Source organism: Pocillopora damicornis, chromosome 2 (genome assembly GCF_964200805.1).
Source record: "Pocillopora damicornis chromosome 2, jaPocDami1.2, whole genome shotgun sequence".
NCBI lineage: Eukaryota > Metazoa > Cnidaria > Anthozoa > Scleractinia > Pocilloporidae > Pocillopora > Pocillopora damicornis.
This window is the reverse complement of record NC_142671.1, coordinates 14,069,491-14,088,870: the sequence shown is the minus strand read 5'-3', so window position 1 is coordinate 14,088,870 and position 19,380 is coordinate 14,069,491. Positions and strand designations below refer to the sequence as shown.

The 19,380-nt window shown below is 37.6% G+C and overlaps 3 protein-coding genes and 1 long non-coding RNA gene across 5 annotated transcripts; all 4 read right to left on the bottom strand.

Annotated features, from left to right (window-relative positions):
• Positions 1–438: 438 nt before the first annotated feature.
• On the bottom strand, positions 439–2,138 carry LOC149049997 (uncharacterized). Its single transcript, XR_016183579.1, has 2 exons — positions 1,643–2,138; positions 439–1,417 (listed from the first exon to the last, which is right to left on the bottom strand). It is a non-coding gene; the product is annotated as an uncharacterized LOC149049997 (long non-coding RNA).
• Positions 2,139–3,495: 1,357 nt separating this feature from the next.
• Positions 3,496–5,377, bottom strand: LOC113674813 (adenosine receptor A2b). Its single transcript, XM_027191309.2, has one exon. It carries the CDS (start codon positions 5,238–5,240, stop codon positions 4,281–4,283), a length of 960 nt encoding a protein of 319 aa, XP_027047110.2. The 5' UTR covers positions 5,241–5,377; the 3' UTR covers positions 3,496–4,280.
• A 19-nt stretch (positions 5,378–5,396) lies between these two features.
• On the bottom strand, positions 5,397–9,434 carry LOC113674811 (adenosine receptor A3). The gene is made up of 2 exons (XM_027191306.2): positions 8,169–9,434; positions 5,397–5,513 (listed from the first exon to the last, which is right to left on the bottom strand). The coding sequence occupies exons 1-2, from the start codon at positions 9,157–9,159 to the stop codon at positions 5,503–5,505; spliced, it is 1,002 nt and encodes a 333-aa protein (XP_027047107.1). The 5' UTR covers positions 9,160–9,434; the 3' UTR covers positions 5,397–5,502.
• Positions 9,435–12,972: 3,538 nt separating this feature from the next.
• On the bottom strand, positions 12,973–19,172 carry LOC113674793 (furin-like protease 2). 2 transcript variants are annotated; one of them, XM_089197717.1, is made up of 8 exons: positions 18,099–19,172; positions 16,591–16,770; positions 15,968–16,135; positions 15,723–15,863; positions 15,272–15,433; positions 14,327–14,473; positions 13,918–14,076; positions 12,973–13,279 (listed from the first exon to the last, which is right to left on the bottom strand). In XM_089197717.1, exons 1-8 carry the CDS (start codon positions 18,229–18,231, stop codon positions 13,251–13,253), a joined length of 1,119 nt encoding a protein of 372 aa, XP_089053843.1. In that variant the 5' UTR covers positions 18,232–19,172; the 3' UTR covers positions 12,973–13,250. The 2 variants fall into 2 exon arrangements, with proteins under 2 accessions (XP_089053843.1, XP_089053844.1); XM_089197718.1 differs by lacking the exon at positions 15,272–15,433 and having other exon boundaries at positions 18,099–18,988.
• Between the last annotated feature and the right edge of the window lie 208 nt (positions 19,173–19,380).

The window sequence follows — 19,380 nt, the reverse complement described above, 5'->3', positions numbered from 1 at the left end:
CCTGTTTAACACCCTAAAAGAAGTGCACATCTATACTACACACAATCAGCCCAGTCAAAATGTGCCACAGCTGACAATTTGGCTGCCTGCCACAATATAGCTGCCGCTAACTTCACACTTTTCACACTTCCATTCAAGACAAGGTTCAGCCTCTGCTGCCTATTACTATCACCAGCTTGCCTTCCACTCAAAAACATTTTGACTGAGCTCATCCATACATACATACATAAGTGGGAGATTAGGTTACATGAGCGAACCTGCACTATTGAAAGAGATCAATGAATTACAATTCAAAGAAACATTGATAAATAAAATAAATCAATAGAAACGACAAAAATCAAACTAACAGCAGACAGTACTCTTTCAGCCTTCTGGACCTGAGCAGTGCAGTGATCTTCAACTAAGTGCTTAATTTGGACATAAAACTAGAACTTGGTATAGCTAAATATTATTATTTTTCTTTTAATATTCCCACTCCAGCTGATGTGTATTATTTGAATTACAAGTCTTATTAGCATGCAAAATCACCTATGGACAAGGCACACACTTTGGACATAAAACCAGAACTTGGTATAGCTAAATATTATTATTTTTCTTTTAATATTCCCACTCCAGCTGATGTGTATTATTTGAATTACAAGTCTTATTAGCATGCAAAATCACCGACAGACAAGGCACACACTTTGCACCAAAATAGCTTTGCATCAAGTACATTATCTAGTACATCATTGCCATCTTCAGGTATTTCTAATTTACTTGTGAAAATCACACAAATCATAAGCTATATACAGCATACAATCAACAGCAAATTATTAGAAAGGAATGCAGTAAATTTTAATAAGAATATTACTAAGTAGTTAAATAACAAATAGCCCAGTAAAATTGTGCCCGTTGCTGGGAATTTGGTTCTCAATAAAATTAGCTAAAATAGCCAATCTTGAGTTTTACTGCTCACTCAAAATGGGCTGGCAGCTTACAATTTGGCCGCCTACAATGAAGTACCTTCCGCTAACTTCACATTTTTCAGACTGCTTTTCAGGAAGAGGTTTGGCCAGCTTTTCTACTACTCAAAAACATTTTGACTGGGCTGTGCAAGTCTTACTAGCATATAAAAAGCACCTTCAGGTAGATTACAGCAAAGCAGACTTTGTACTAAATGCTCTGCATTAAGTACATCATTACCCTCTTCAAGTATTTCTAGTTTACTTGTGAAAATCCCACAAATCACAAGGTATATTACATTATACATTCCAGTTGACAAAGCAATCAAGGGTAATTTTTTCATAATGGATGCAGTGATCTTCAGTATCAAGATTATTTGGTACCTAAATAGTAAAATGTTCGAGAGAAGAAATAATCATAAACATTTTTTCTTTCTCATCAGCATCGACTTCCAAAAGTAATGGATAATGACCACCTAAAACAAAGAAGAAATAAATCAAATTTTTGATTTCACAGGGCTTCAATACGAAACAACTATACATATCTTTTATTTCCTACCACTTACAAGTGGCAGGAATGGCTGAAATGGCCTTCACGTGAACACAACAGAATCCTATGCGTGTGTAACCATGTAGAACTATTTATTCGGTATCGAAATTACATCCCAAATGTCATGATATTTGACTGAAACTCAGCTTACCCATCTTTCGTTTAGACTTCGAAACTTGCTGCTTTTTACCACCGTTTCAATGTTTTCTTGTTGTTCAAAAGGTGGTAGGGCCATTGCAGACCGTGATTTTTTTTTTACTTGAGAACCAGATCACAACACCCAAGCCTTTTCACGCTAAATATTAAACTACTGAGATTTCCTTCGCCGCCGTAAGCCGCCATTTTATCTTTCCCTGAATACTAGTTCCCAAGCTTGGAGCCCGAAGGTCTCAGACATGCACTGAAATTATGATATTCGTTATTTCAGGGCCAATTTAGAAATAACGGTAATCGTTATTTTGGTGTCGAGATCATGCTGATCACAACTGAACGCACATTTACCCCTTTCCTCCGCCATCTTGAATGTTGTAAGACAGTGGAACCGAGTCCTTCTCTTTATTTAACACGTGTAAAAAGCATTGGTAAAGAGTGCCACGAAATTACTATATCCATAAATTTGGTGCCAATTTAGAAATAACGATAATCGTAATTTCGGTCTCGAGATCATGTTGTGAAAAGCGGACACAAGTGTTGGAAATCGGATGGAAACGTGTGAGAACAGACGTTTAAGTCCGAAGTCGATCAGAACCGACGGAATCGCCCAAAAATGAACGCAAGTGTCCGAAATCTAACACGGGAACCGTCAAAAAGCCGACTCAGGTGTCTGAAACAAGCGGACAAAGCCTTTGTATCAAAAAGACCTGCGTGGGCCACCATTTCTATTTCTTAGAGATAGAAACGTAAAAACGCCTTGTTGTTTTTCTTCCATTTTCCTATGAAAAATAAAAAAAAGGAATACTAAAATTCAAATTCGTTTTTTTTAGAACTAGAGAACAAAAGGTATGGACAGCAGCAGATTTGTAACGAATTTAAGAAAATAAAAGACACTTAAAAACATGTTTCGATAGTTTTTTTAGTTTGTAGCAAGAGAGTTTGTAGTTACTCCTTGCGCGCGAGTAATAACTTGCCTCCAACAAAAACCTCATCAGTAAAACAAGTGTCTTAGGAAACTCGATAAGCGATCACGATCTCATTGTTGCATCACTGAATCTCAAGAAACCTCGCCCAAAGCCTACGTATATATCCCCTAGAAGCTTCAAAAACTTTAAAAAAAGATGCATTTTTGGCTGACATATCAAGTGCCCCTTGGTCTATATTCGACATATTCGAAGATAACGAAGGCAAACTCGACACCTTTAATTCATTATTTCATCAAATCCTTGATCAACGTGGACCCGTCAAAATTATTAGACAAAGAGCGAGACCAAATTCGTTTATTAATTACAACATTCGCAGCTTGATGAGGACAAGAGATTGCTGACAACGACTAGCTAGACAAACAAACGACCCGGCTATTGGGTCAGGCTATCGGAATTTTAGACGTGAAGTCAAACGGGAAGTTCGACTCGCGCAAAGGGAATGTCTTCCGAGGAATGTCTTCGAAATTATTGGACTTTCTGAAATTATCCTTACTAGGAAATGACATTAACCCGGCTCAATCAGTCAAAGACGTTAGAGTAATTTTTGACCCCACGCTATCTTTTGATAGTCATATTTCTACTGTAGTATCATCTTGCATGTCTAAATTATCTCAAATAAGCCGTATTAGATTCGTTTTCGATGAACAACTGCTTGAAACCATAATAAACGCGCTTGTTTTCAGTAAACTATATTACTGTTCATCAGTGTGGTCATCAGTCTCAGTCTGTGATATTCGTAAATTGCATTACGTTCAAAACTTAGCCGCGCGAATTAGATCTGCAACGTAAAGAAGTATGACTATATCTCTCCTGTATTAAGAAACTTACGTTGGCTCTCTGTAAAAACACAACTGTATCGCCGAGATGCTGCTTTAACATTTAAATGCATGACGGGTCAAGCCCCGGAATACTTTACATCTATTTATATAACAAGAGGCAGCGCGTATCTGGACGTATAACCAGAAACTTTCAACGACTAATCACTCCTCTTTTAAAACTGCAACAAGACAGAAAACGTTTATCACTAAAGTGTATCTATCTGGAACAAGTTAGATCCAAGCCTTAAATTATGTAAGAGTCCCGCTTCAGGAGAGCTCTAAAAAATGACCTTTTGAATGAATTTTTAAACTGACCATATTTTATTTAAAGATATATAATTCGTATTATATTGCATGTATTTTAATTTTGTAATCCAATTTGTTCACTGAAAAGCCCCAGATGGGGATGTGTTCAATAAATGTATGTAAATGTTATAACAATAACGTTTAGCAAAGTGGCGAACCTTTTTTTTTTTTGTCACAACAAAGGGTCAGTGTAAGGTAATTTGAATAAAAGGTGGGCGTAGTTTCTGAGCCGGTCTCCGTTTTAGACACTACGCCCACCTTTTATTTCAAATGACCTTACGGTGGCCCTTTTTCTGTTGCCAACATTTGTCTGTTGTAATATCTTAGCTTATTCAATTGGCAATATTTTTGGCGGTGAAATTCTTGCTAAAACATCCGGATCAAGTCCGTAAACATGTAAACTGTTTTTTTAGCACGGGCCTTTTTCGGTAGTGAGTTTGTATTATTTACCTTTGTACCGAATGACCGCTTTGATGTGTTTTGAGTTTGGTTTTATACTATATACATAAACTTACAGTCTTTCTTTCTAAACCAAGGTAACTCGGCATTCAGTTAGATGAACAGGATTATCACATCTCATCGGTCTCCAAAACCTTTGTAATTCTTTGCGTATGTCTTTCTTCATGAGGGCATACACAACAAAATTCACCGCAGAATTAAGGTGCACTAACAACAAAGCTATAGTATCAACAGGACTACTAAGGTGGCACACATCAAAATTGGAGCAAAATGAAACACAGATATTAAGACTGTAACAAATTACAAACAATAAAATTACTAGTCCTAGAACTTCTGCTGATGCATTTCTTCTGGCCTTTTTAAGGCGTTGTGGAACACTTGAGGAGTGATTGAAAATTACTTGATCTATTTGTGTAGTTGATTGTCTGAGTTTTTCTCGGCAGATGTAAAAGATACGCCCATAAACAGTCACTAACATCACGCACGAGAAAACACCGAATAAAAGATCAATTACCATGCGATAGTACCTATCGATCGTTTTGTCGACTATACCATAGAGCCAAAACAAACGGACAAATGCGGCAAGAAAGGAGGTGAACCAAAACATAGCTATCATCGCTGAAGCTCGCTTGAATGTCATTAGTGACATGTAACGCAATGGATGTACAATTCCAACATATCTGTCGATAGCCATCGCCCACAAGTTTAGTGTGGAGGTGTAAAGCAGGAAGTTGTACACTCCAAGTTGTAATCGCCAGTCGCACTGAAATCCAAACGTACAAAGGATTCCAGTGGACGTTGTTATCAAGCCAATGCAAAAGTCCGCAATTGCCAAGGACAGCACAAACCAGTTGTTCGTGACGCGTAGGCGCCGTTTTGAAACGATCAAGAAGATGACGATGCCATTACCCACAATTGCTAGAAAAGCGATGATAACCTTGATGGTCCAATACCAAATTTCTTGAGGCTCAATCAGAGCATGTCCTAAATTATTTGAGTCGTTGCTTGAATGCGAAATGTTTTCCATGATTAAAGAATTTTGACGGCCACGCTCTTTATCTCAAAGATGGTGTCTAATCATATCGTTTCAGTCAAAGCTGTCTGAGAATTCGTCCATTTGCTTTCAGCATCATTCAAGTCGCTTCACAGGTTTCTCTCTTCGTTGTTTTTGCCACCATTCAGTTCTTTAGTTTCGACGATTGGTAGCTTCAATGTACTCCCTATTCCTCTCGTTGTCGAGTCTCACGGTTGCAATATAGTAATTTGGTCGAACTGATTAAACCACCAAGTTACGTATAATCTATAAACGATGTAAACAAAACCCTTTTCAGGAGAGATGCTATCACGTAACTTACTTATCATATCATATCATGTTTGCGTGAGGTCTTCTTAAAAAAATGTTAGAAGTCATTTATTTTTTTAGGTGTCAGGAAATCACTCCCTATTCGTTTCCTATAAGGAAAAAACTAGTATTATACTATTCTGCGTTCGATAGTTTTAAAAGCATAAAGTCTACCGTAGTGATTTCGAAGTAATAAAGATCAGGTATTGGCTTCTAGAGAGTCCTGATGGGTTATAGTCAAATTTGAATATAGGCAACTTTTATTCATGACATCATCCTCCCTCAGTTTCCTCTTCCGGAACTGATTTGACTAAAATTCCATTAAAGAAATTATTCGTTAGCTATGTCAATGCTCAGAAGGCTTCACAACCGCTTATTCATTTATTCTGACAACGAGATATTGTGTTCTCGATGAAAGTCCAATACTTTAAAGTGCGAGAACAACGAGGTATTGAGACCAGCGTTGTTTTGACGAAAGCATAACAGAGTTATCAATGGAGGCACTCAATCAGGGTCAAGGTAAGATCGACAAAGGACTAAAGTAATGTAACCTCGAAAAAATTCAAGGAAAATATGCTTGTTACCAGTTGATGATACACTCTCAGATTCAATGACTTTGAAGAGAACTGCAAGAACGAAACTTTTAAAAACTAACAATAACACGGGAAAAACTGCACGTCGGAAACGTTTCAAATATTTGGGTCTGGATAATGATGGATTCCGGGAGTAACAAGTACACTATACAGGACAAGCCTTAGGATAATATAGAAATGATGTTTAGGTAAGTTGAAGTGTGTGAGACGGTAGTTTGGTTTCCGGACGAGGTAAATTGTTCCCCATTCATTGAAAATAATTTGCGGACTAAAAGGAATAGAGAGGTAAAGTTACTCTCTTAACTTTTCAGTCTTTCCTATATTCATCGATGGCAGTATAGAGATATACTATATGGCTGCGATTTTACAAAACTGCCAATGACATCATAAGCAGCCCAAGCTCGCACAATAAGCCTCCGCAGCTCAAGGTTTTGTTTTTTGGTGCCCAGTGAGTTTTTCAGGCTGATTCAGGGCCGTTTAGCTCGGTTTTGGTTCATCTGCGTTGCCTTATATGTAATAAGGATCTTGAAGGGCAACCCGTGGTAATTCAAAAGCTACCTTTTGTTACAAAGCTCGAGTATTTTGAAGTTTTTACGGCGTGACGAAGATCTCGGCGGTCTGTCAGTGCTCAACAAGGTCCGTATTGATCGTAAACCACAAACGAATACCGAAAATAATGATTTAATCGAGTAATCCTTATTTACCTGGACACAAATTCCTTGTTGACCAGCTAAAGAAGTATGGAATATAGAAGTTTACAATTGACTTTGAAAGCCTCTTCATGGATGTGTTACTTCAACAAAGCATGGGGGTAGGTCAGTGTTAAATTCGGAAACAGAAGAGAGCGCTAACTTGCATTTCGCGTAAACAAAAAAGATGGGGAAGGTCAGTGCACAATTAGAAACAGAAAAGAGAAACTGCTGACTGGACTGAACGAAAACTCCTTTTACACATAACAAACGAAATGGAAAAGGAGGAGTCAAATTTTCATGCGATTTAAGCAAAAAGATTAAAAAATGAACCGCAGAATGAGCTAGAATGAAAAGAGGCTATCGATCCGAAACTTAGCATCAAATAACCTTTATAATCAGCTGAACTTGCTAATTTTTTTAGGCGAATTTGCATTTCAATTTATTATGTCCCGCCCTTATAGCATGGAAAATAATCCTAACATAACTCGCAATGGAAATGACTCTTTTTCCTGATCGAAGAAAGCAAATTAGAAGCTAATGATTAAGTGTTACGGTTTCAGATTATCCTGTTCATCACTTTGTCGTTCACATCCCGAAGTTTTTAGTCCTTAAAGGTCGTTGTTTAACCTGTCAGTCTGAAGATTAACTCGGGTGACATAATATATATTCGATAGAAGTTTGCAATGATGTGACATCATGAAAAGAAATATCAATTTACTCAAGGCACTAACGAAGGTCAACTAGAAATGAAGAACAAGATCAGATTTGTGTAAATACGAGCTCCATTTTTCATTGTTTTTTTTTTCTTTTTTCATATACGCCTCTTTAAAAAAACTATACGCGGATCACGATCAAATATACTTGTGCATTCAAGTCCTTTTCCAATTCTGAGTCAGAGCAAAGGAAGAAGGGCTTTCAATCGAAACGTCAGCTTTGAAACTCTTTACGGAGGCAAATTTACATTATCAACTCAGTTGATAAAATCAAATTATCTTTTTATTCTACACCATCCACGTAGCACCACAGTTTCTTTAGAAACTTTTCCCGTTAATTACTGAAGAAATGTAAAATGGTGTCCGTGTTTACATCAGGCCATGTAAACACGGAAACCATTTTACATTTCTTTTATAAAATAATTAATGAAAGAGGAACGAAAACCGTGTTTACATACGCCCATGTAAAATGGTTTTATGGCCAATCAGAGCGCGCGTACTATTTGAATTATTTTATAAATTAGTATGCTAAACATCTTCCATCCTAAACTGATATAACACTTACTGTTACGAAAAAAGAGTGACGATATAATAAGTTAAAAGGTTACAACGTACCACTCGTATTTCCAGCTTGATTAAGAGAAAATTCTCTCGACTGAGACTGAAGATCTCTTGGGCTTCCACATCGACACAAGCGCTTCAATTCTCTGCGAATATCACTTTTCATGAACGCATACACCATTATATTAACGCACGAGTTACAGTGTACCAATAACAAAGAAATTAAACCGACTAAAGTGCTTACTGAGTGAAGTTGAAAATTTGAACAAAAAGAAATATAGATGCTTAAACTGTAGCACATAACAAATAAGAAAATCACTGATCCAAGAACCGCGATTGAAGTTGAATTTCTTCGAGGCCGTCGACGACGTTTTGATGAGATATTCTGGATGTCGCGATCTTCACTCTGACCGTGATTGAAGTTAATGTCTTTCATTTGTGAGGCTGTTTGTCTCGAGAGTTTGCGAGAAATGAACAATATACGGATGTAAATGAATAACAGTACGACACACGAGAAAACGCCGAAGAAAAGATCAAGAGCAACTCGATAGTATTTGTCGATCTTTTTCAGAGCAGGGGAATCACTAAACCACCAAATTAGACGTGCAAACGGCGCAGTAAGTGAGATTGCCCACGCCATGCTTATCATTGCAAAAACTCGTCTGCCTGTCATGAGTGATGTGTAACGCAAAGAATGTACAATCCCAACATATCTATCTATTGCCATTGCCCACAAATTTAACGTAGAGGCAAAGAGAAGAAAGTTGTAAAATGAGAACTGAAAACGCCAATCGCAGCGATAGTAAAGCGTGCAAACAAGTTCACTCGGCGTTGTAAACAAACCGACACAAAAATCGGCAACTGCCAGGGAGAGCACGAACCAGTTATTGCTTACACGCAGGCGTCGTTTGGAGACAACGAAGTAGATGACAAGTCCATTCCCAGTGATACTTAACAATGCAATGATTCCCCTCAAAACCCAATACCAAACGTATGGTTGAATAGGATTAAATCCGCGCGTATGGTTTGCTGTTGTATTCGGCATGTCACTTTCTCTTCTATCTATCACAGGGGTTGTCTTTGTAATTTAAAGATATTACCAGTTTTTCTAAAAGAAACACACCTGTCAGCTGTGTGGCTTTTGGACGATTGTCTAGAAGCTGTTTATGGGCGGTACAAACAGGTTTCGTCTTTCCTTGCTGTAACTACGTAATCTTGCGAAATAAATTTTCTTTCTTTTACTGTTGTCAGTACTCTATAATTTTAAAAGCGCAACAATCAACTCGCTGTGCGCCAACTTGTGTTTAATTTGTTGTTTTAGGAAGTGTGGCGGCTCAAGTAAGCGGGCAATCCTTTTTAAAGACGAAAAGTTCTGAAACAAAGTCAGCGGTTTCAGTGTCACTCTAAATTAATGGTCAACTTGTGATTTTCTGACAAAGGTGATGAATAAGTCGATTCGTAATTTAAAAAAATAACTGGCCATTGACTCAGTGATCCGCTGGTAAACAGTTGACAATTTAAAATGAAAAGCCAAAGATTCACTATGAACAAACAGTTGTGTCAGAAAAAAATATTAAATTTGCTTTTCTATTTCCTCCTTAACAGCCTTTTACGTTTGATTGGTCAAAGGATCAAGGATTAAATTACGTCGAGTAGGAAACCCAAGAACAAATCATTGACTTAAATGTCTTTATGTCAGTCAGGAAGATAAAAGTTGCGTTTATTCCTTCTCTAACCTATTGTCCATGAGTCTCATTCGTATTTATTCAGATGAAGTTGGACCAACTCTTGATATTTTGAAAGAGAATAGGTAGGAAAACTTTCAAGTGTTCTCCGTAGCACCATTTATGTAACTCACAGGAAATAAATCTTAATAATGTTATAGATCCTTGTTTCTAATGCACGTATTCTGTAGATTGTCTTATTTCCAATGTTCTAAAATTGTGTTATTTGAATTATTAGAATTTGCACATGAATACAATTCAAATCTCGTTGTTTTCCCTTTGAGTTTAATTCATACTTTACCTAATTTCAAACTGAAATATAACCATAATTAGGTTTTGCTCTTTACACAATCCCAGCACAAAAGAAAAGATTTCCCGGTCTAGATCAAAGATATCACTCATTTGAGAAAGCATGCGCCGTTTTAGAGAAGAATAGCCATCCTCCCATCGATCGACCGGATAACTACAAACATAATAATACCGTTTAGAGTGGCTTTCCTTCTTCAGATTCTGTTCAGCTGTGGGGTTCGGCTTAGCTTCCCACGAATATAGTACTTGTGTCTCATAAGATATACAAGATAGTTGATCAGTTCCCTTATGGCAAACGTGCCTTTCTCGAATGAGTGAAAAGTAAACGATTTATGCACAGCTCATATACCACCATAGTGTAAATCTAAAAATGTAGAAATATACGGGACCATCAGTTTTTCATGGCATGGTTTATTTAGCCATAGACGGACAAATATTAAAATTCATTTTATTCCATGAGTGCGTAATGAGAGTGCCCATGGGTTTTGGGTATGCTAGAAACCAGAAAATTTCCTTTAGGTTGGTTAATAAACTAAAAAGTGGGTCTAAATAACGAATACTCCTTTTCCAACTTAGGAAATTGTGTTTCTTGGTTCTGATTTGAAAGTCACTTTTGGTTAATTAAAAAACAGAGCGACCGTTTGATGATTGCCGCGTTGGAAATCTCCCTTTGCCTTTGTTTTCATTTCTGATGTTGATGATGTTTCGCTTTTGTTCGCTAATTTGTTTTTCAGTCGTCCAGCTGGCATATTATCACAAAAGACAAACTTTCACTCGTTCATTTACGTGTATAAATTTGAAAAATAATTTTCTGCCGATGCAAAGACCCCCAGTATGACGTGCACAGTTTTTATCATGATCAAGCCAGATAGACTGATAGTCAACGAATGATTTTTCAAAGAACATTTTGACGTTCTATCTTTTGAATAATCTTTCTATTTACGTTTTGATAAGGTCAATGAGTTTTAATCAGCAGCTTTGTTTCTTAAACTTGATTGTCCTGTTTTAGTCATACGCATTCCGTTTCACTGATCGGTTTCAGCGACGCATTTAAACTTGTTTCATACCGGGATGGACTAGCCTTCTCAGTACAACAACTCACCTGAACTTCGTTTTGAATTTTTGTTTCAGTTCCAGCGTCTTACCAACTCAATTGAAAAAGTTGAACGCTGTCTGTAATCTAAAACCGTTTGGTTTAGTCTGATAGCTTACGGCGGCTCTTAACTGAGTTAACTGCATGCACAAAGTTGCCAAAAATAAAAGAAAAACTCTGAGAGCTACGGGTTTGACTGGAAAGCGTCGAGTCAGTACGTAAGAATTGCTTACCTAAAAATTAGACTTCCTTCCATCACTCTATTTACAGTCCCGTTTGAACTGGGCCAGCCTGGTTAGATACTGCCGATAAGGCAATAAAAAAGATAAATAATTCATCTGAAGTTAGGACAATAATGAATTCAATCTGTTGCGACTTAACATGGATTCATCGATACTTGTCGTGTTCAAACCCATGGATATAGCAGTGTTTATTAACCAACAAAATACTTCCAAACAGTCAGGGAATCTCAAACTCTTCGCTTGCTTACCAAACTTTTCGTTTGGTAAGTATTAATGCTTTTTGTTTCCAGTTTGATATGATGACCATCTTTGGCTGAGTACTTGGCCTTTTGTGCGGAATACCGCTTTTTGAATGGTTTGCGGGCCTCATTGTCTCGAGATTCTTAAAAACGCGCTATGTCCAAGCCTGTAAAGTCAAGCATCAAGCATAGCGATATTCATCATCATGATCTTCAGCTAAAATATTAATGCAATTGGTTGTGCGGGAACTTTCACTCTAAGGAATTGCAAAACAAAAGAGCAATTTCCATAAAAATTGTTTAATGTGCAAAAAGGCGGGTCGGTGTCAAGTGTGAAGATTCTTGTCTTCCTATCTGAGAAAATTTACGTGCGTGTTTCAATTTCCTTGGCGCGTGCATTAAGTAAGTTGGAAAAAAAAGTACCTCTTCTTTACATGACCAGCAAGTTAGAAACACGAGAGACGTTGTGGTCAGCCGCCTGCTGAAAGAATTAGAGAGCGCTGTTCTTTTTCAAAGTCATGTATTGTTGTTCGAGAGGGAGGAAATGGAGCAGTGCTGAATTTCTTGTTTTCAAGCTTGATATTTATATTGTTGGTGCACACTTTAGGGTTGGTAACGCACACAGAAACTGTCCGTTTCTGCACTGAGAAAACACACAAATCTTGTGTAATAAGGACGGGGAGTCAAGAAGTTCTGAAACTTACGGATTTCATTCTTGCATCGAGTCTTATGTGCAGACTACTGTGATAAAACCATATCTGAACGTCGGACGAACCGTTAAATAAATTATACAAGCTTGATAAGTGGGTTTGAACAGAAGCTCTTTCCTTTTTTCGCCTTTTTTCCTGAGCGCGTATGTCGTTCCAAAAACTATGGTGTCAGAAAAACGTGATGATCGTTATCATATGTAACCAGAGCAAGGCAGATCTGTGGTGTTGGTCAAAAGAAGTTGGACCATAAGAGAACTACAGCATTCCCTCCCGTGATTTAGATCTTTAACGTTGTCCACAATAATATAAGCACATTTTTTTTCTATCGATGCAGAATCAAATTAGTCGCTTAATGGGGAAATTTCGACTGACAGGTAGTGAAGTCTTAAATGAATGTCACCATGTGCATTGCGCTGAGTTGGGGTGTGTTCAGTTGTGTTATGATGGTCCATTCCGATCCTTATTATACAAGGCACACAACTCGACATAATGGTGAGGATCAAAATGGGCCGATGCGAACTAAAAAGAGAGCCACATCTCGTTCAAGTAGTTACCCTTAATTATTTGATTCATCGTGTGACAAAGATAAGCAGTACAGCAGTTAACACATGACGATTAACCTTTGATGTAATAGTGTCTTTTCAACGTGAGGCAAACTGGGTGAAAAGTTCGTTTAAGAGTTACATAAAAACAGTAAGAAAACCAAACAGCCAACTATCGCAGAACGTTTTTTGCATTTATGAAATCTTCAAATAAAGAGACGGAGGTTGTTCCACAATTCCTATGCATGTGATAACTGAAACTGTCTAATCCTTCAGCTTATAAGCGTCCAGAAAGATCGTCATTTGCTGAAATTAAACAAATCTTATTAGCAAAATTAAGTGCTAAAAGTATAAGGTTTGAAGTACAGCGAAGTCAAACCAACGTGACTACAAAAATGGCGCAGATGAGGGTAGTGGGGGGGAAGTGGGTTCCCAAGGGCTTCCGGGGTAAATGTAACCCCCGCCCCCCTTCTTTTGAAACCTTACATATTAATTGTTCAAGCGATAAATCAAAGAACCTGTCAAGAATAAAAATGCCAGTAACACGCTAATGTAAAAAATACTATTGGAATATATAACAGACACCTTTAAATGTTCACAAAGGGGCGGTAAAATTTGGTTTTCGTGTCAGGGTGTCAGTTAAACGACGTTTGAGTAAGCAAACCACATATTGACTGTTCATTGGGCAAACTAAAGTGGCCTTTAAAACGGTGTCATCTATTCCACCACGTGATCTCTAGAATAGATGCACTGAGGCAAATTTTGTTCTTCCAAACCAATACGCGTTCCTCAAGGGAAACCCCCTCTAAATTTGATCGGAAACTGTTGTGCGATAATATGTATTCAGAAACATACGGAAGATACTGCGCTTCTGCTTAAGAAAAAATGGTAGGAAGTTTTTGGTACAACTTTATTGAAAAAAATGAAAAAGGATTTAGGTTTACCCCTCACACATGATTTCCCATCATCTTCCAGAGGAATGTATCCTCGAGGACAATGCCAAACACAATACAGTCTGCCACCTCGCACAACACTGAAAAGGCCCTCCTTACACTGCTTACATTCTCGGCGACTAAGGCATTTCTGACAGTTATACGGGCACCCTTAAAACATAAGCAAAAATCCAAAAAATTAGTATCAAGCTTTGACGTTATGTAGTTAAGGAAAGAGAAAGATATGTTTGTACGGTTAGAATATTTAACGTACGGTGTGAAAAAACCTGTCTAACAGGTAACAGGAAATAGCCTTCAAAGCAGCTACCCATCCCATTCCTTTTTGTTTCCCATTTGTCATTATCTTGCTTATATTTTCCTGCCAAACTTTGTTGTTGTTATTATTGTTGTTAATACTTACGTCCACAAAGCTTTGGTTTCCCCTCTCTCATAATCTCAAAATATCCTGTAGGACATTTTTGTCGACAATGAAAGTCTCTCCTGATACGAACTCGATACCAACCATCCTGGCAGTGCGAACAAGTTTCGTCCAAGCAACCACGTGTGTCTAAGTATCCGAGTAGAAACATAAATTTCAAAAGGCGCGAAGAGGTCGAATGTTCTTCATTAAGGTGCTGGTACCTTTGTAAAACACCTATTACATCATTTATTTCGTCATTCATTTTTGGCTGTGGAGGGGGGAAGTCTTATTAAATGCGTCTTTGATGTCAACAAACTAATTTCAGAGAGACCAGCCAAGCTATCTTATTTTGCTGCTCTATCTCCTACTTCAAAGGGAAAACTCAGTTCTAGTCCCGAGTTGGTAACAATTAGTTACCCTCTGATAAGACAGAAGAAAGTGACCTGCAATGGCGCTGTTTTTAATTTTTTTATGTGTATGGCCAAGTATATATATGCAAAACCCACTTCAAGCTTATAGAAATGCATATTTATCGTATTATATTATATATATATTATTCCATTTCATATTATATTTCGTTATAGTTTTAATAGTGCTGTTCACCGTTTTTTTACCCTTTTACGTATCGGCAGGAGATGACAGGTTTGAGGAGTGTGGACACGGTGCACGTAGAATCCTAATTCAAAACATAAATATCTCTTAAGACTCTGGTTTTGAGGAATCTGTGGAGGATCAGGGAAAAGGCGATATCGTTTAGCGAATTTTTACACCGAGGCATTTCCTCCTGTTATAATTCGTTATGTGGACAGATGACATTATTCACGAGCGACAGGAACTCATCTCCTGTGAGAGATCATTTAAAGAATTTATAGCTAAAATTGAGAAGTAAGGATTAAGCCTTGAGATAAAGCGGCCCATCTCGGTAATAACCTATTTCTCGCTTACCTTTGTTGCACACATTACCAGACTCCAAACTATAACCAGCAAGAAATCCAGCTGGACAACTAAGTAAGCACTTGGAAAACACATCCTTGATAAGGTAAAAGTCACTTTCACAAACATCACAATTGTAAGAATCTTGACAACTTTTGCAATTCGCCCTGCACACTAGACCGGACAGAGATAGAGACAGATTATTTTTCATAATATACTTTTCTATCCGTTAACCTATTAAATTACGGCGTGCGACTTGCAAAAGCAATTTTCCTCTCCATGCATATAGCCCATAACATCCTCCTCGTGTGGGGGGTAGGGGGTATGGATGGTAGGGGGTATGGGGGGTGGGGGAATAATCCTTTGCAGAAGAAACCCCAAATTAATCTATAGCTAACCGCCTTTCCTAAGAACAAGACGTAACTAAGAAATCAGGGTTAAATCAACGCATAATGTTTCTTACTTTCACAGTAAGGCTGACCGCTGTACATGTCTTCTTTTCTGAAGAACCCTGATGGACAGTTGGACAGACACTTTGTTCCTTGTTTGTACTGTAGAACCCAACCATCTTTACAGCGAGAACAAAAGAAGTCTTCGCACATTTCTGTAAGTTAAGATTAAAAAATATCGCGGATAGAACTATTGTTTAATACTAGTGTAGAAGATATTCCTTTAATGAATTTCAAGACGAACAACTGTATAGCTTACCTGGCCTGCATTTGGTCCCGTGTTTCACGAAACCCGCGGGACAAGAAGCCACGCATTGAACCTTGGCACCAGTCCCTTGCTGCATAAGTAGATACCCGTCTTCACATCTGTCGCAGATATCATCGAACTGCTCCTCACACTGGGAACAATGCGGTATCCTACTGCATCCTATTTATAACCAAGAGATAGAAAATTGGGTCATTCGTACAAGTAAACGATTTGGAAGAAGATGAATCGTCCTTTAATATTCTATGATCTAAAATTCATGGATCTAATTGTTATATTTTTAGGGTCGGTTATTGGGATGAAGATTAACTTAGGCCGCGGTTTTAGACAAAGGAACCACGAGAATTCTCGCTTAATAAGTTTTTTTTCAAATGCTCTCTATTGGCCGTCTTGACAAAGACCATAAATATAGATTTCAGGCAAAACATTTGGCTAAATTGAAGACGGTCTATACGGAGTTCGCAAACCAAAAGATGATGTGTGTTTCAATAACCACCCTTGAGATTTGTGTCTTACAGCTTGATACTTGCTATGTTCTAAAAGAGGATTATCTTGACATCTTTTTCAGAGAAGGGTTTTCCTGAGAGTGTCATTTGATGAAATCATGACGTTTCTACCTTCAGTAGTTCTACAGATGACACCGTTGTCCTCAGTCTGTATCGCAGTGAAATCGTCTGGACAGCTTTCTACACAGCTTGCACCCCAATAACTTTCAAGCAAAGTAAAGCCATCCTGGCATCTATGGCATGTTCTATGGTCGAGACACGAGGCACAATTTGGAACGTTTACACTGCAAACTGAAATACGACAAGAACAACATTGTGTAATTATGCCTGGCGATTCCAATCTAAAATTTAAGTTCTAAGTAAAAAAAGGAAACAGGACTAGATTTCGTCTCTGCAAATTTAGACATTGAACCTTTTTGTGATGATAAACTTCAAACTTCTTCGCTATTTGCTGCGTAGAAGCAAACAGCCTCTCCCAAAGTTACATGGCTTCCCTTGGTGCGATCTTTTAATGCTTACTTGGGGTGTATGTTTTACTTATCTCATTTAATTTATTTTTATTTTTTTTCACTATGGCAGATGGAAGCAAAGATTCAAGAGGAGTAAGTGAAAGACTACTTAAGAAGGCAGAAAGGGATAAATATGCCTATGTTCATTCGTCTATCAATGATTTCAAAATCCTAAAAACAAGATATAGGTTTTATGCTCGAGTCACCAATTTATTTGAAATGTCATTACTTTTCGAAACAGTTTGGTACTAACAGTTCATTTTGATCATATAGACTCCTTTAAACCGCTATTTTAAGTAAGCCAATAAATGGTTTAAACAACTGACTCGTATGAGACATTGGAACCGTCTCGTGTAGGTCATTTACCTCTTCACCAAGATTATTTGGCAAATAAGTGTTTTAAAAAATGATCTCAATTTTACAGATTTTTCTAGAGCGATGGGTGTGTTTACTGGAGATATATCAATAACCGAAAGACCCGTGATTGCCGCTGAGGTCAAGTGAAATGACACAGACAAGGATAATGAGTAGAATCAAAACTGTGGTGATGAGAAGTGAATTTCCTCTGTGTGTTGTGGTTCTCTACCAACTAAGTGTTCAAAAAGCCTTGAGACGGTTTGATAGGGAAAATTATTTACTGCAGAGGGTTAAAATTATTACTTTTTAACGGTAGGAGATCTTTCTCCAACGGTTTCCGGGAGAATTCGGTTTAATTTCAGGTGAAAACTATTTGATGCACACATGGTTCTCTAGCCTTGACCCAAAAGAAGAATGACCTCCTGTGGTTTTTCAATATCTTCCAAAGAAACGGGAAAGGGCTTGTCAGCCGTCCGTCGGTGACAAATACCTCCATGAACCAGTTGCCAACATCAAGGGAAAAAAAAGAAAAAAAAAAAAAAACCGAACCTGAAGAAAACATAAATCTAACATATTTACAGCGAGAACTGCAAGAAGCAAGTCAAATATTACTTTTTAATGGACTTTAAGAGAAAATTGAATCCTACAGAAGGAAATCATCTTGTCGACGAATTAGCCTCAAAGATATGGAACGAACCTTCTAGATGATTTTTATTGACGACACTTAATACTTGAGAGGTTTATATCTCTTACCTTGATTGTTCAAGAGCAAAGAAGGCAGGTGTGTTTCTCTGGACCCACTTTTCATGTTTTCCATGGCTGCTACTGATCTTTTTGCAAAGAAACTGGCCCAGAGGAGACATATAATAAGAGCCCTTCCTTCCATGTTGGCGGTGTTGGTTCTTTGCCCTCTTTGTCTTTAAAAGATATGATTTTTTGAACTGCGTAACCTCCCTGCCTCTGCACTGAAGATGATATTGTCAAACGGACAGCGGGCACATCTCTTAAGTAAGAGGGGTTAGCAGCTATCTATTACGTGCTTATCACATCCTCTTGTCAAGCATAATAACATTAGTGTCAATGCGGTTAATTAAAACTGGCGCCGAGAAGCGCATCGTTCTTCCTTTTTCAAAATTGTGTTTATAAAATTTTACTTATGAAGTATACTCATCGAGAAAACTTTTTTGTGGTACAAAGCAATATGCAATCATAATTAACACTTTCTTGAGACCATTTTTAATTTCATGTGTTTTGATGAAATCCTGAGCATTAGAAATCTGGTGGTGTCATATTTTTTTCTAGATAATTCATTCTTGACGTCAAACAAAATTATGGTTGATAACCCAAGAAAATTATTGACAGATATCACAATTCTGATTTTACGATGGTGTAGATAAATAAAACCATCGGTGCTTACTGGTAACTAAGGTTAATAAGACTTTCTTAACTGCGCTGAAAATCGAGATTTATTGAGTCAGGCATGCTAGACAAACACGGTTCAAACAGCTTGACTTAGCTACTTACGTTTCGCATAAAGCTTAACTTAAATAAAGAGTATTGATTCAGCGCTAGAAAGTACTAGCCTTTGTTTAATTTGACAGTTCCTCCCGGCCGATTGTAGTCAGCATCCAAAACCTTTTAGTCTGTGACACGATTCTCGAAAGAGCCAATTATAAACTGTCAAGTAAACGAGATCTGGCTGGATATAAAAGACTAACCCTTTGTCTAGCTCCTTCCTCGATCACATTCACTCGTCTTTGTCTTCAATGATTGTACGGGAAAAAAATTGCCTTTTAGATCGGTTTACTGAAAAACATACTCCCAAAAATCATATGTTTACAATTACATTTATCTTTTAAATCTGAGAAATTGCTTTTTGTTCTATACTGTTACTACATAATTCACTCAAATTTTTCTTTTCTTGGTCAGTTCTATTTTTTTCTCAGTTGTTTGTTCTTAGTGTGTAAACCTTCCATTATAGATTGTTCGGGTTTGTTTTGTTTTGCTGTTGTTGATGGTATTGTTTTGTTCCTTC